The following is a 16,989-nucleotide window of genomic DNA, read 5'->3' on the forward strand; positions in this document are numbered from 1 at the left end:
GTGAAAATTAACCCAGTCCTATATCAACAGTGGATGTGACATGATGCAGCAGTAATTTCATTTAGCTATGACTTCAGTAATGCCAGTAGACTGAAAAAAATAATCAGAAGAAAGTGAAACCGATGTGCTATCTCTTTTGGGGCTTGACCTGCAACCTACTGTTTACATTCACAGCTTGGGGACATTCTTCAGGGCATCCAAATGCCACTACAAATGACTGCTATTGCTACCTATCCTTGACCAAGAGAGTGATATTCATTATTTTCAAGCGAGGACACCATCAGGGTGACTACTACTTCATGAGAAGGCTTGGGATAAACAGCTGAATTTTGAGAAAAGTTAAAAGTTTCTCACAACCAGCATATTATACCTGTTCTGCTGTAATGACTAGTTCTAAAGAGCCTGGAATCTGGTCTAGATCAGTGCAGTGTGATTCTGATAGCTCCTCTTCTCTTGTCATGTTATAGCAACAGAGATCAGCTGAGATGTTCAGCCTAACAAAAACAAGTCTTAAGAGGATCCAAACGTAGGCTGAAGGTATGATTCCAAATCATCTCAAGCAAATGGACATGTGCCCACCCTGCAGAAAGAATCTTCCATGGGCACAGAGCTGCTGTCATGACTCTTGTCTCCTTTCTACTGGAGCAGCAAAAGAGGTTTGACTGGGGGATCACTGGAGCTGAGGTTCTTTAATGGTGGGTATTTTTTACAGCAAGCTCAGTCCCAGACTGACAAACTGAAAAAGGGAAAAAAAACCCCACCTGATTCCACACTTTTGCTACATCGTGTGAACTTCCACCAAGCCAGGTTCTTTGAATAGAGAAAAAAGGCTTTTCCTTTGACTTCTCTTCACCCATCTGGGTGGTCTTAATAAAATATGGAAACTCTCTAAGATAAAGTAAAAATCTTTGGTGGTTAAAAAAATGTATCATTGACTAGTAATTTGAAAATTGTTTATATTCATTCACTATTTATTTTTTTGGTTTTCAGTTGCTCATGTGGCCTTTGCTTATATGACCCCATGTTGCCTTTACTCTCCAGTCAGTATGGACTGACTTAGCTCCGTATTCTGCAAACCACTGGGTAAGTGCTGTCTTTGTGCATTCCCCTAACTGCAACAGTGACTGCAGATTCAGGGACCCAACAATGTGGTCTTTCAAAATAAAACCCCAAAAAATAAGGCAGTTCTATAATTGCTACTACCACCTAGAATTGTAAAACCTGTCAGCCTTTTATGGTGATTCTGAATCTTCTTCATCTTCAATTTACTTTTGACTCAAAAGAATTTAGAGGGGTTTTATTCACTATTTATAATCCAAAAATTCTCACTCCTTAAATGCACATGTATGGACTAGAAACTGGCAGCTCCACGTTTTTGAAAATACTGATTTTTAGTGCTATATCCAACCTTATACCTATGTGCTGAAAATAACTGTTCATTTATTTGGCAGTACAATTAGCAGTGTTCAGGAACATGAAGTTGTTTTTCTACCACAGAAAGCATATTAAACAAGCTCGTTTATGCCACACTATTAAAAAAAGTCTTTTCAATGACTGTGCTTAGTAGGCTAAAGATTTTGCATAACAAAAATACTCTGTTGGTTATAAAGTGGGTTATAAAGTGAAAGTTTTGTACTAATTTAAAATTAGTCTTGGAACTATTTTCAAAATATAGAATATTTTAAAGATTCCTAAAATTCTGTGAAGAGTAAAAAAAAAAACAACATCTGAATATTTAGGTATACTTTCAAAATGAAACACAACATTCTTTCATTAAGTAGTTTAAGCAGGCATAAGAGGGGGGTGGGGGGAGTGGAGCGGGGAACATCTTGATGTGGGCAGTAGCCTAAAACCGTTAATAAAAAAAAAGGCTATTTTGAGTTGTACATTATTATCAGTCTGAAGAGCTGCTCCAAATCAGAGCTATTACAGTATGCACTCCCAAACCACTCTAACAAAGACGAATCTACCTATTACCAGGTTAGGATAGCAGCTATTATTAGGGACCCTTGATTTCTTTCAAGTAGCTCCAATGGAATAAGCCACAAGTGAATAATAAAGATCTTATAATAGCCCTTAAGAATTCTTTTTAGGTTAGAAGGCACAGAAATGAACTCAGGAGAGTTAAAGAACTCTCATGTCCTGATAAGAAAAATAATTAACCTGACTTAATGTATCTGAGTAGGTCTTATATAAATCAGACTTTTGTACTTCAAGAGCCAGACTAAAACCATATATCAGAAGAGTATGTAGATATTGTCTTCTAAGTACATGGAACATATCTAAAACCACAAAGGTCTGCAGGTCATTTTGTGAAATGTTCAATATATTCTACTTAAAAGGAGATGTGTGAAGTACTTACAGTGCTTAGTTTGCTAGAGGTAATAATGATTCGTCTCTCATGCAACATACTGGCATAAAGTTGCAGCATGTTGTTCACATCCACAGCAACAAAATATTCAGTGAGGTTTCTCTGTTTAAATAAATAAGATGTTAACAATATAGCAACAGTAGTAGCTAAGTGGAACATTTTATATATTGCTTACAAAATTTTTGTCCAATTAGTAAGTGGGGGAGAAAAAAACCAACCCATGCCTATGAAAGAAATCCCTTTTAATTAATATCTGTATGCTTTAAAAATAATGGGTGGGTTTTAAAGCCAATGAAAATCTAACTTTGGTGTAAGTTACTAATACTTTACTCATTTGATTATGCTTGTGAATTTAGACCTTTTTTTTTTACAAATTTGAAAAAAATCTGAAATTCTGTATTATATCAATAGCACCATATGCTATTAAGGTAAACATTACTTACAACCCAGGAACAGACCTTCCACCACCGCAATAACTGTTTGGTCATAGTTGCAATAATAAAACTGTGCTATTTTGCCAGGCTCTCCCAAAGTCAACACATTCATTTTACCCTACTTCAAATACAGCAAACCACCTTGTTGAAAAACACCAAGTTTTCGCTTGAGCTGTATGCACCGGGACATCAAACATCCAGCAGCACCAGTAGAAGGTACTGGGTCCTTCCCACAGCCACACTTTTTGCCTCTATTAGAGCCCCACTGCCATCCCCACCACGGGGTTTAACGAAAAGCAAAATCACCAACACCTTTTATTTATATTTCAGACAACACAAAAGTGGGGGGAAAAGAGAGAGGCAGTGGGGGATGAAGGTAGATAGGAGGTTCTCCCTTGCTACCAGCAAAAACACCTAGGGAAACAGCAATTTTTTGTAAATGTTGGAGAGTATGTATGACCATGTACCTAATACACCCCACAATGTACAAAACATTTAATTTCATACATTCATTATCGTAGCTGCAACCAGAAGTCTTACTTCTCTCTTGTCAGGAACAAGGTATTACTGAACGTTAATGGAGGAGGTCTAGCATTTATACACCCCAAGCCAAGGACAGAAACCTCAGCAGTGGATGTGGCCAAAACACGGCACCCCTGAAAAAACAGCAAGGGCAAGCCCAGTGGTCAAGGCTTCAGCGCGGGGTGACCCCCTGACTTCCGGCACCCCCATGCAGGGGCCGGGACACTGCAGGCCTCGGGCTCCTGGCCCCCCGCGATCAGGGAGCACAGCGTGGGGCACAGCACTGCTCACCACCGGCTAGTTTGTCTCCTTACGGACTCCACTATATGAAAAGCTAGCTTTGAAGTGACGATGATCTGAAGGCTGACCTCTTTTTTGGATATATTGCAATATTGACTAAAAAAATATTGAAAGGCAAACAAAGATCCCATGGCAATCCAGTTTCATGGATTTATTAATTTGAAGACACAGAGTATAAAGTTATTCTTGGCCCATAACACATAAAACTTTTGAAGAGATAAAATCAAGAGCTTTAAGGCTACAAACACTCTGTTTAGAAAGAAATTCTGGTCTTCCAAGTGCTATTTTTAACCGGTTGTCAAAGGTTGAAGCACCATCATAATTTGAGTCCAATTTATCTCGGACACCCTCTAACACTGCAGTTGAGAGAGGTATGCCGATTCTGTGCTGCAAATGCTGTCGTACAAAGTGTGTAATCGTGCACAGACCAACATATCTTTGGGAGACACAGTTATTTCTGCATTACAGTAGAAAAGTTATTGTCCCTGAAATATGTGAATCTTACAGCAAAGAATGAGAAAATTCTTTTTATTGCTAATTTACCTTAATTACTCCACCTCTTCACTCCCTGCATGTTCTAATTCTCCACGAGTACCATACTATTTTGAGTCATACTGGAAGGATGGGAGTTTTATAAATGAAGTAAAAAATAATTCTAGAAAGGCACCTTATAATTTAGTTTTCCTTTCTCCCACAGAATCAGAAAAATAAAACCACAGCAGCACTACCGCAAGACCCTCCATCAGCTAGAGACCCAGATTGAAGCTTCCCCCATTTTCTTCAAATTGAGCACAACACACCTTCTAACCTCCAAAGCTATGTTTCATTAGAACCCCAAATAATTAGCTAGAAGAACGGAATTCTTTAAAATAGAGGAATTCAACCCACAGGGTAAAACAGATGAAAATAAACTTTTTAAAACTAAGCCCCATCCTGCCCAAAGAGCCCTTGCAACAGAGTGCTCTCTCTTACTCCTCTGTCCAGCAACTTCCCACAGTTTTCTGGGTTGCGACAAGGCTGTGCCATCTCTGGCCCCTGGCCCAGGCTCCCTTCCCCCACGGAAGGCTGCCCCAGCTCCACGTCCCTCCTCGCCCACCCCGCGGTGGAAGCCACAGCCTGCCCTTGGAGCGGCACAGAGGACAGCAGCGGGCCGCCAGGCCGCAGAAGACAGGCACCGCGCTTCTATCACGCCTCCAGCACAGGCACCACCACAGCTGCCCACAAGCCCTTCTGTGGCACCGCCGGACTTCTGTACTGCGGGAACCCTCGCCCAGCGTCACTTCCAGACAGACTGTACTACGCGAAAGTGCAAAAAAGCACGTCCCTACACCCGTATTCAACTCCAGGCTGAAATGCAGGGATGAAAAGCTGAAAGTCTTGAAGCTCTTACACTGGATCTTACCCAGCTAAACACATCATAGAGAGCATGATCGGAGACTTCACACTCACAGTCTACCCACAGCACCTTCAAAGATTCAGCATCTACAGAAAGCAAGGCTTCACTAAAAAAAAAAAAAATAGCCCCCATTCCTGGTGCATGGTTAACACCCGAGCACAGGCAGGCACAGCGTGTTCTCAAAAAGCCTGAAAATGCCTTCGTACACCAAAAATAACTACGTGTCTTGATAGCCAAACTTGCAGCTCAACAATGCAGTGTTGAAAGGGCAGGTATTCAAATCACACGAGGTGCAGAAGTAGAACACATTTTACATAAATAATCCAAATAAAGGCAAACAAGACAAGTAATTATGAACAAAGGGTGGATACAGCAGTGGTCAAACATGCCTTGTTAATGCTTTAAAATGTGTAAACGATGAATGCAACAGTAGCTAAAGGTTGTAATAATAGATATCAATCATATTCTAAAAACAGCCTTGGAAAAAAAACATCTCCTATTGACAAAAGCAGAGTTCAGCTGTACCCACAGAATGATGTTGATACTTTACTAAATATTTAAAAAAGAAACTGCATACTTACGCTTTCAGGGATTGTTGGCAATCCAGTTATATCAGGAGTAATGAAATACGAGTGCTAATCGATGGGAAAAATAATTAATAATTTATGTACACAGAAACCAAAAACTCTTTTTTAAAAAATCCAGCATTTAGGATTTCCAACCCCATCTTTCTTAAAACAAATAGCCATTTTTCAATAGCATTCTTATCACTACTAGACAAAGAATTAAGCAGATCACAACATGAAATGACAAGCTCTGGTTCAAGCACAGCACACAAACCAAGGGGGAAAAAAACGCTGGGCTGCAGTTCTGAAGTAACGCTGAAATTAAGCCAGCTTTAAATGCTGTCACGAGCCTGAAAGTAGCATTGATTTAAAAAATTACAACAACAAAAAAAATGTTAAAGAACAAAATGTAAATTTAGAATGGAAAAGGAAAAATCATTCACATGAGAAAATTAATTAGAATAGAAATATTATTACTTGATAGGCATTCTCTTCCCTTTCCAAACATCTTTGAATCAAAAATGTGCTAACAGAAATGCAAGGTCTGACAGCCTGAGATTCCGCTATCATTTATGAAATACATGAACAATTTTATGCATCTTAGTTTGAGGCCATCTAGGATGTAAATATAAAATAGATTAAACTAAAACCAGATGTAATATAAATTATTCTCATTAATCCAATGCTTTTAATGGTTATCAGGCATGGACTTAACTCAATAATTTTAAGGCATTTTTGCATATTAGTCTAAATCTTAAAGGACAGAAAACCTTAAGTGCATACTAAGTAAATTTGATAATTAATGACTTCTTAGATTTTATTTCTTCTTAATGGATTTCTGACATTTTTCATAGACTTTGTTTTTATAGTATATTTTAAAATTATAATTAATACCACAAAGACACAGTTTATTTTCAAATTAAACTTGAAAAAGATACACCAATACAAAAAGGAAGTCTGTAAGATATTGAATGTGTCTTGTGTTCAACAACAAAAAAAATACATTCATTAATACTATTAACTCTGTGTAGGAGACTTATTAAACCAGCTTGATACATTTAATAGAAAATCTTCCCCACAAATCAGGTCATATCACAATAGTTAAAAATTTAAGAAAAAAAATTGGCTTAAAAAAGGCATCCCATAAACGTCATAGCACTTGCACAATAAATACCTCAGATTATTGTCTTGCATCAACAGAGAAAAAAGTTAAGAATTTTTCTCTAGTCAAGAACAGGACAATATTCAGACTAATGAAATGCCTACATCCTTCAGAAGTATAGTGAGAACAGAAAATTATTTCCTATATGTAATAAGGTCACAGAATATTTATCAAAAGATTTCTGAGTAATGAAGTTAATAACTTGGAGAAGTAATTATTTATAATTAACAAAGTAATAATATTTCACTCGTTAAACAGAAAAGGAAGTCAGAACTATGAGAAGCAAAGACCCATTACTGCAGTCATTAAGAGTCATAAAGCAGCAAAAATCATGTGGTATGGAGTCCTTGCACATCTTTGTGAACTCCCTTAGGAAGATGTATGACCTTAGAAGAAATACTAAATTACCAGGTGCTGCCCTGTATGAAGTTTTCTCCAAAAACGACACCAGAAAACACAAGTTTTGTTCATCATTTTAAAGGGGTTGATTTTGGTTGCGGTTTTTAGGAAAGGATTATGACGCACAAACACAAAGCTCTGAAGTCAGATTGATTTAAACAGAATAGGTATATTACTGTTAGACTGCTCTTTTAGGCTAAAGACAGCAGAAGAATTTCCCAAAGGACAGGTATAAATAAGCCTGAAATCAAAAGAGATATCCTATAGCAAGTAATTATTTCTTTAATTACAACAGGCTTTGGATACTCTGTGCCTTTTGAACTCACCGATACAAGACAAGGCTGTTTTTTCAAAACTTGCTCACTTGCAATAATCATCTCTTGGCTCTTAGGCAAGATGAGAGAAAGATTGAACAATTGACTTTTTAGTTTTCCAACAAAAAGGCCAAAGCTGACTCTAATGCTTGTAATATTCCTTGTTTTAAATACTGGCTGAAAAAAACCCATTTTATTCTTTGTAATCCTCCCCCATTTGAACTCAAACTTAACTTAGCTAGGCTTTCCAACAGAAAAAAAGAAAGAAAAAAAAAGAAGGAATAAAAAAAGAAAAATAAATTTTTAGCCCTCTATGAGTAAAATAAAAGTGACCCAAACTATATTTAAGCTCAAATTTCAGAGAACAAATGATCACCCCTCAAATTTCAGCTGCTGGAACCAATAGGTGAGAGTAGAACTTGGATCCTAACTAGAGCAAGGCAATTTGGTGTCCTCCTGACCAATGATTACTGGGACACACCACATACTGGGTGTAATTTATGCATGATTATATACATGCAATACTAAGTTCCATTGTGGTGCCAACTAGACCCTGCTTCAGGGTCTATAAGCCCTACCCTACAGCATACCTGAGTAAGTGGGTGGAGGGACCTTTTTAATTCTGCATCATGAAATCTGAACTCAACTTACCCTGCCACCATGAAAAGCCACCCCATCATGGCATTTCTACAATTATTTTTCACTGTAACTTCTTTTTAAGTCTATTACTACTGAGGGTTCCAGTCTAGCTTATTTACAATATACAAGAAGCAAGAAAGGAACATCAATATAAAAGACTAGGCACACAAAGTTAGAGCTGGAAGTGGCCATAAACATTTCCCTGCTCCCTGCAGCACTGAGCATTACAAAAACAGAGATACTTGCAGATCCAACAAACATTCTGATTCAGGCTAACATATTCCTTCCTGCTCTGCCCTGTCTGAAACCAGTATTTGCTCTACTGTGCCTGCAGCCAGGCATTTGGTAAGAGGCCTGCATTTAGATAATCACTGTTCAGCTAAAAAGATTACAAAAATCTTTGATGTAACAAGCTACTGGGAACAAGACATGAGAAAAAAAAATAATTTCAAAAAAGTCAGATAATATTGCAATAAAACCAGCAGGCATCAACTTTATTGCAAGCAATTTGTCATCCCAGCGTTGCCAGTTGTATTCACCACAACATCCATTTCCAGGTTCATCACAACGTTCATTTTGAGGCAGGCAAGTTCTATGCAAGATGAACTGCAACACTGACAGCAACAAGCAGTAACACTTCGAAAGAAATGCAAGTAAAAATATCTTTAAAACTTCTCTGTGTCACTCTGACATACAGTAGGATTTTTAAACAACAACGTAAAACATTTTAAGGTTGCCATATTAGAATTGGTTAAAATTCTGCAATTAAAAATAGCAAAATATATTTTGATATACAGAAGTATTCTTGGCAAAGGTACTATGAACTGAAAAATAACCTGAAAATATTACACAGACAACAGAAAGAAAAAACAGCAACAGAAACTATTCTAAATGCAGCCTCAAAAAGCAGTACGTTGTTCTGGTGAAAAACAACACACAAGACTGGAAGGACTTCAAAATACAGTGGATTAGCACGGTTGTAGCGGGGGAAATATTAGGCCTTTATAGCCTAGTGAAAAAAGCATGACAAGGGAGGGAATGTGAAATATGGCAAATTAAAATAAAATAAAGGCAGCGTTATGTTAAGCAGGAAGGGCGAGTTCTGCAACAGATATGGTAGACTCTCCATTTCTGTATGCCTTTGTAATAGGGCCAAAGGATTTCCTAGAGTCTGTGCTTGCTTTACTCAAAGTATTGGGCTCAATTCTAAAATAAACAAGTTAAATGTAACGTGAAATGACACAATTAAGGTCAAGATAAATAATGTAACGATTTTCTGTATGCACATAAGGGAAACCTTTACAAAACCCCTTTTTTCTGTGCCCTGCAAACTCTGACAGTTCCATCAAGAAACAGTTATCTGTGCACAGTTACTTATGCATGCAGTAATTGCATAGATGCTGTGAACACAAACAATGTCTTGGAGACAGCAGAGGCTCTGTGTTGGCTTTACATTTCATGCAGGCTTTACAAATGTATTTGAACATGCATCCATATGCTGTTTCTGTTGAAAACTTCAGGAACCGTAACAGTGACGGGCTCACTTATTGATGCTTCTGAGGTAACATCTCCTTGCCAGGCTCTCCATGTCCAGCCCCACACCATGAAAAGTCAGAGCAGAAAAGCAAGGTAGGCATAGACATATTCTGTCCCCTAGTTTCACGTAACAGTACACTTCTCCTACCACCTTTCCTACAGCATTTTTACGTGATCAAGCAAAACTAGGAAGACGGGAAAGAAGCCAGCTTACACAGACTTTTGCCCAATCCTGCAAGTCTACCTACTCAGACATAAGAGGCAATAAAACAGAGTTAGTGTCTCCTGATTCACAGCAGGAGAAACTGAAATTATCTACATGAAATGGCAGGAAAAACAAAAAAGTAGTTCTAGCACTGCCAGATCCCACTGCAGTTTACTTTTTCATCCATACAGCAAAAGTCAAATTTCTACTTCTTTATTACTTTAAGAGAACATGAGACAGAGACAAAGTCTATTCTGCAGGGGGGGGTTCTCCAAGCCAGTTAATGATGGGAAGCAACATAAGTTTACTCTTTACAAAGGTTTTTTGCTTTGATTTTGGTTTTGTTTTATTTTTGTTTCAGCCTGACCTACTATTTTATAGTCAGTAATAGGAGTTAAACAGAGAATACTTACCACACTTAAACTGACTAAAGCGTTCGCCTTTGGCACAGGATGGCTATACAATGATTTTAACAAATCATTTGAGTCATTTTCCTACAGGGAATATTTTTTAAAGGTAGTTAATTATTATATAAAAACTAATTGCTATTTACTACACATCAAACTATATATTGACAAAGAGAGATATATAATTTAATGAGAAAGGCAATTGCAATTTGCCATGAAGTATTTAAATATTAAATTGAGGCCAGCTTTGTACATCAGAAAATTACTGTATCTGCAAGTTAAGTCTCTCTCTTACATATCTCCCCATATACTCCTTACATGAATGGCATTATTTGCAACTGAAAATCATGTTAACATGTCTAGCTGGTCTGTGCATCTTGGACATCATTTTCCCAAAACTTTTAGCCATGATATTTGTCTATGCTAAGTTTTACTAAACATGCAGCTACACAGCTATATTGTATACATTAAAAATAATTCATCAGAGCACACAGAACAGTTAATAAGGTTTACTAAAAAGTACATGCAGCTACCGGATTTAACTAGGATCCCCCATCTTGATCTCTAAAAGACACATTTACTTGGGAAAGACAAGCAGTTTGGTTTAGAGTTTTCATTCAGTTTAGGGTTTTGTTTGTGGAAACAAAGTTATTTTTGTTGTCAAAGTAAAACCAAAAATATCAGTGACGAGGGGGCCAGCTTTTAAACATGTCTGAGTCTGCAGGGAGCTTCCGTCTCCCTGCAACAGTGATGATGACACTGGATCTCACACTAGTAAACAAGACTTTGGGTCTAGCTCTTGGTCAGATGAATGGTTCCTGGGCCAGGAGGGAGCAATGCCCTCTAACAGCATCCTCAGCAACAGGCATGGGGCCAGGCAATGCAACAAAAAACTTTCTCAGCCATCAAAGGTTTTTTCAGCACAGAGGACAACAAACGTATAACTCAGCAACTTAAATTCGTGGCAGTAATAGCTGCAATGCCAGAACCACTGATAAAAAACACAGAAGAAAATCCCTAGCCTCCTTCTGCCACATACAACCTTAGTAACAATTTTTACTACTATAGTGAAGTCAGGGCAAAAACGAAAGTCGCATTATACCAATTACAAGACTTAAATGTATTCCACACTTCGTTTAAACACAGCTAACACCAAACTTTCTGACTGCATTTTCTTTTTACATAAAATATCATCATTCTCTATAGTCCATTTACTATAATGGACACTAACTGCTTATTCTATAGTTCATATATTCTTGAAATGTCAGCTTTTCCAGTCTACAGCATATGGTTGACTATTGATGGCTTTCCTTTTTTTTTTTTTTAATTAGAAGCTAGTATACTAATATAGTTAAAGCAGAAAGGTATAGCTTTAATGTTCTCAGTAAAAACAGATGCCAGTATTTCCTTTCCTGTGTAATCCTAGAATATGTCTAATTGCTCATGAATATGCAAACTAAACTATCACGATTTTCCACCAAATGCTGCAAGTAATTTTGTCTTGTAGTTGAGATGACAGAATTACGAGAGGTAGTTTTTAGTTAATATGAAGGGTGAAACAGTACATCATATTTTATGCAGTTCTGAAAAAAAAGTGTTTGTAACTGATAATCAGATAGTTCCAGAGATCTACAGTTTACAATCAATACGTCATACAGATCTCCAGTGATGTGACACTTTGCTCACACTTCACCCAGGACTTGTTTATCCTAAGACTGACACTTTATAAAGGTATATTCTCAGCAGCTTTTTAAGATTAATGTGGGATTCAAGTGACAGAGGCAGCTGTATGTTCAGATTCTTTGAATTTCAATATGAAAATCAATGTAAAAACTTGCTTCTAAATTCCACTAAAATTTTAAATTTTAAAACAGTACACAATCAATTTACAGCACTTCAAATGGTGACCATTATTTCAAGGAAAATATTTTACACAATTACCTGTTCTTTAGCCAAATAATCTGCCAGGGTATTTAGGAGCTTGTAATATACCTCAAACCACGGTAGGTAACTAAAACAGGAGGGGAAAAAGAATTTTAGTAACATTTCAATGTATTTTTTTCCAGTGCTTACAGAATACCACTACAATTAATCTCAATTGTATATTTCATAATATTTCTACATATAAATACAATGCATATAAAACTTTTCCCTGCAAATGTAATGGTACATCACTGATAGTAGCAAAGCTACATTTCTTTATGCTGGACACCTGTTTGAAGTTCCATTAAGCGTATATTAGCTCATACTACTTTCACTTCCCATTATTTTAAAGGCACCAAAAGATCATTTTAAACATTGCTAAATCACATTTCCACTTTTGTTATGTCTTTCAGCATTTGTGTTATTTGCAATTTTAAAATTCTACATCCTGTTGTACCTGGTGGACTGCCAGAACTGCTGCTTCCCTGGAGAACAACAGACAATTTTACCTGGGCAGATCAGGACCCCCGTATTTGACAAGTAGTGCAATGCCATGCGATAGCATAGATGTCACACTATATGTAAGAATATTGTTCTCCCTATAAAGTAATCTCTATAGATAGATTTAACTTCTAAAAAATGAGAGCATTCACCAATATTGTAAATACACAGTACATCAATACATGAATACTTAATAGACTTCTAAAACAAGTCTGCAGTCCATATGCACGCAATACTCTCAGTGAGTTAAACAGAACCTAAGATAAGTAAGACATAAATAAAGACCATGAGAAAAACTCAAACACCGGAACATCAGTTTCTTTTTTTTTTGGTCACCTTTAACACTGACATCATCAGTGAGTGATTGCTACAGAACTTCCCATAATCACTATTTAAGCCTACAATACAGATGTTACAGGTCTGGTAAACTAAACAGTACCAGTATAAATTCCTCCTTATTTAAAAATTACACACCTTCTCATATCTGTTAGAATTTTATCACAAAGAACATTACTAAAATGGTATGGTTAATATTAGTTGCTTGAGATCAGAAGGGGGCTGGGAAGGAAATAAAGCCTGAAATGCTTTTATTACATTTCATACCCATATTAATAATACTACACACTTTGTTACTCAGTGCAGTAAAATCCACAGACACACTTTCAATGCTTTTGTGTGTGCTGTGGATAAACCTTAAAATTTCAAATCTATATATTTCCGGAAACGTGCTAACTGCAACTGAAAAAGACCAGTATGAAGTACCTAAATGTTTTCCCTGATAGGAAAAGGAAATCTGTTAGGGAAAAACCATGGCTGAAGAGAAGCCACATCTAGTTGTGTGCAAGGAGTCCAGTGAAGGGTTATGTTTTCTTCGTAACACCTCTGTTCTCAGTACACAGCTGGCAAGACATTAGAAACAGTGCCAAATTCTCAGGGCGAAAAAAAGAGAGCAGCAGAAATCTGAACATAGTTATAGTTATGTATTTTCTAGCAATCTTTGCCATCCTTATAAATGCTTGCCTGCTGCTTAAAAAAAAAAAACAAACAAAAAAAACCCCCACATACAACTAAAAAAGCACATGAATTTACACCTGCCAAGCCAAAAAGACACAGAGGCAATGATTTCTTTTAAAGCCACTGTATTAAAATCTTTATCACAATTGATCATACAGCACACTGGCTATTAATCAAACCTACATAAACTTCTTAATGCTTGCTCTCGTTGACAGTAAAGGTGTGACGTTATTGCATTTGCTTTCCAATATATTCTTATATAATCATAAACTTTACTTCATTGCACCTGTAAGGCCACTCCCTGCTTACAGGCATGAACGCTGCATGCCCTCATACAGCACCCATCATACAGCAGCTAAAAGACCTGATCCCTGAGTCCTGTTCCACCTGGCACTCCCATTCTATTCTCTTCTGTAATCACGTTAACCTGGTTTTACATGTCGCTGAAACGCAGCATAGAGAGGCAAACAAAAATTTTCACCACAGCAGTCAAGAGTACCTGCAAAAGTCAGAGCTACTGGACAGTTTTACCAGCCTCGTCTACGGCAGGTTCCAGCGTCCTGCGCAAGCCAAGGTACAAGGTAGGTATAAATCACAAAGTATTTTTACAACACTAGACATGCAAATGGGTTAGATGATCTAAAAGTTTTCCAGTCTTTTGTTAACACCTCTGCATTAATAGTGTACATCACCCCAGCATATTTTGCTGTAGAATACTCTAAAAATTATCTAATCATTCATTTTTCATAATGAACATTTGATTAGCATTCTGTAAAAATAAATGCTCCTACTTCAATAAAATATTAACCATATTTCTTGTATCCATGATCTTAACTCCCCTTTTACTGTGAAAATAAAAGTTAGAAGTAATTTTTAAATAATGCATAAAAAGGTCGAATTCATTATTTGACATTAATGAACGCTAGCAGAAAACCAAGGGAGACTTTTCTTTCATACGCAAGTCATGCTGACCAGAGCACCCGTACAAGAATTTCTTGCCATAGCAAAATCAGGTTGACGATATACTTCCATGTCTTCATGTAACAAAACCACAAAGAAAAACACTGTAAAAACAGACTATTTGCACACAGTTTAAAAATGCCAGTTTCCTTTCTGAGCTGAAAGACTGGAAAAAGAACTGCCTTAAGCCTCATAACCACAGACACGTTTAAAATAATTTCAACATGCCTCTTAAACCTGAAAAATTAAGGCAATCAAAACAAGTACTCCATTACATTATACGGTATGAAACCAAAGGCCACCAAGACCTGTCCTCTCTTTTTCACACAATCTTCAGTTCTTCTAAAGGAGATTAATTGCAAAAGTTGTTGTCGATATTTTTAATTGTACTGTTCTTAGTGCAACAAAATATTACAAAGATCTATTGGAGAGCATAGAAGTTCCCTTTATATCTTTCTTCTATGTATTTGCCAAATGCTATTAATTCAGTATAATAAAGAATTCTTATATTTGTTGTTTTCATAAACAGTGCCTTTGTGTCTGCATATACAATGTATCTCTGCATTCAAAAGTAAATATAAACACAGGTTGTGTTTGTTGGTAAGACAGGTATCAGGTGGTATTTTAGATTCTCAATTCAAAGAGTAAGTATAAGCTCTTTTATTTTGTAACATCCTAAAGGCTGTCAAGCATATTTTTATCCTCTTGTACCACAGCCTGATTTTGCAAGCACCTGTGTTAATAATCCTATTAATTTATTTGGACTACTCTAGATGAACATTCCCATGAAATAGGCTTTACATCTTTATCCAGAGACCGTATTGGATAAAGCACTGTGTATAGAATTTTAAAATCACAGAATCCCTTAAGTTGGAAAAGACCTTCAAGATGACCGAGTCCAACCGTCACCCAACACTGCCGAGTCCACCACTACACCATCCCCCTAAGCGCCACATCTACAACGTCTTTCAATACCTCCGGGGCGGGGGGTGGCTCCACCACCTCCCTGGGCAGCCTGTTCCAACGCTTGGCAACCCTTTTGGTGAAGAAATGTTTTCTACTATCCAGTCTAAACCTCCCCTGGTGCAACTGGAGGCCATTTTGTCTTGTCCTATTGCTTGTTGCTTGGGAGAAGAGACCGACACCTACCTTGCTACAACCTTCTCTCAGGCAGTTGCAGAGCAGGATAAGGTCTCCCCTCAGCCGCCTTTTCCTCCAGACTAAACGCCCCCAGTTCCCTCAGCTGCTCCTCACAGACCTTGTGCTCCAGCCCCTTCCCCAGCCTCGTTGCCCATCTCTGGACACGCTCCAGCCCCTCAGTGTCCCTCCTGCAGTGAGGGGCCCAGAACCAGCCACAGGATTCCAGGTGCGGCCTCACCAGTGCTGCGTACTGGGGGACTATCGCTTCCCCAGCCCTGCTGGCCACACTGTGTCTGGTACAAGCCAGGGTGCTGTCGGGCTGCTTGGCCACCTGGGCACACTGCTGGCTCCTGTTCAGGTGGCTGTTGGATCAACAAGCTCAGGTCCTTTTTGGCCAGGCAGCTTTCCAGCCGCCCCTCCCCCCGCCTGTAGCGTTGTGTGGGGCTGTTGTGCCCCAAGTGCAGGACCCAGCACTGGGCCTTGTTGGCTTGCATGGCACTTCTGCGTCTAATAGCTAAAAACCAGAAGCACTACAGGTGAAAGAATCTTCTTAGTTTGTTCTGTTAGCAAATCTTGCAAAATTTAAACTTTGTTTAGCACAGACAACTAGTCTGTGTACGGAAAAGTCATCAAGCGCACAAATGTCCATCGACATCTGTTAGGCTAGGTAATATTTTTTTTTAATTCAGTACAGAAATGCATCCTCTGCAAAAAATAGTTTTGAAATGGCTGAATTTAACGAAGGAAACCTGTAATACGTTACTCCTAGCTCAAAATCCTCACATTCATACATACCTTAACAACAGATAAAATCAAAATTAAAATCCATTACTAGACATCATACTTGTATTCATTGAATTATTTATGAGCAGTGTATTTCATAATTAATTAGCTATTCTACAAAATTGTCAAAAGGTTATCAATGAACCCCCTTCACAGTAGATAAAACCGAGGAATAACAGGGCTTTCATTTTCAATTTTAATGCATTTAGAAGCCTAAACCTCAAATAAAAATAATTTAGGTTCTTAAACTATTAAACCATCATCGGCTTCTTGTTTATTTTTCTCTACTTGTACACATTGTCTTTGCATTCATCATGTCACTATCAATAACTATTTGAGAAACAAACATACAACTTCCAGCAACATACAGCAATGTCTCCAAAGTTGCCACAAAACTTTTCCCCCATAATAAAGAAA

The 16,989-nt window shown here is 37.7% G+C and overlaps 1 protein-coding gene across 3 annotated transcripts in view; it reads right to left on the reverse strand.

Moving 5' to 3' along the window:
• The window catches only part of DENND1B (DENN domain containing 1B), a 167,134-nt gene that overhangs the window by 74,327 nt on the left and 75,818 nt on the right, over positions 1-16,989 (reverse strand). For 2 of the 3 annotated variants that reach the window (XM_037403964.1, XM_037403962.1), the window contains 5 exons: positions 12,193-12,262; positions 10,258-10,338; positions 7,477-7,536; positions 5,605-5,658; positions 2,363-2,473 (listed from right to left, as the gene is read on the reverse strand). In XM_037403964.1, the coding sequence (XP_037259861.1) occupies positions 2,363-2,473; positions 5,605-5,658; positions 7,477-7,536; positions 10,258-10,338; positions 12,193-12,262 (376 nt within the window). The remainder of the gene's footprint in view (positions 1-2,362; positions 2,474-5,604; positions 5,659-7,476; positions 7,537-10,257; positions 10,339-12,192; positions 12,263-16,989) is intronic. The other variant, XM_037403963.1, reaches the window with a different exon arrangement.

Source organism: Falco rusticolus, chromosome 11, assembly GCF_015220075.1.
Source record: "Falco rusticolus isolate bFalRus1 chromosome 11, bFalRus1.pri, whole genome shotgun sequence".
Classification (NCBI taxonomy): domain Eukaryota; kingdom Metazoa; phylum Chordata; class Aves; order Falconiformes; family Falconidae; genus Falco; species Falco rusticolus.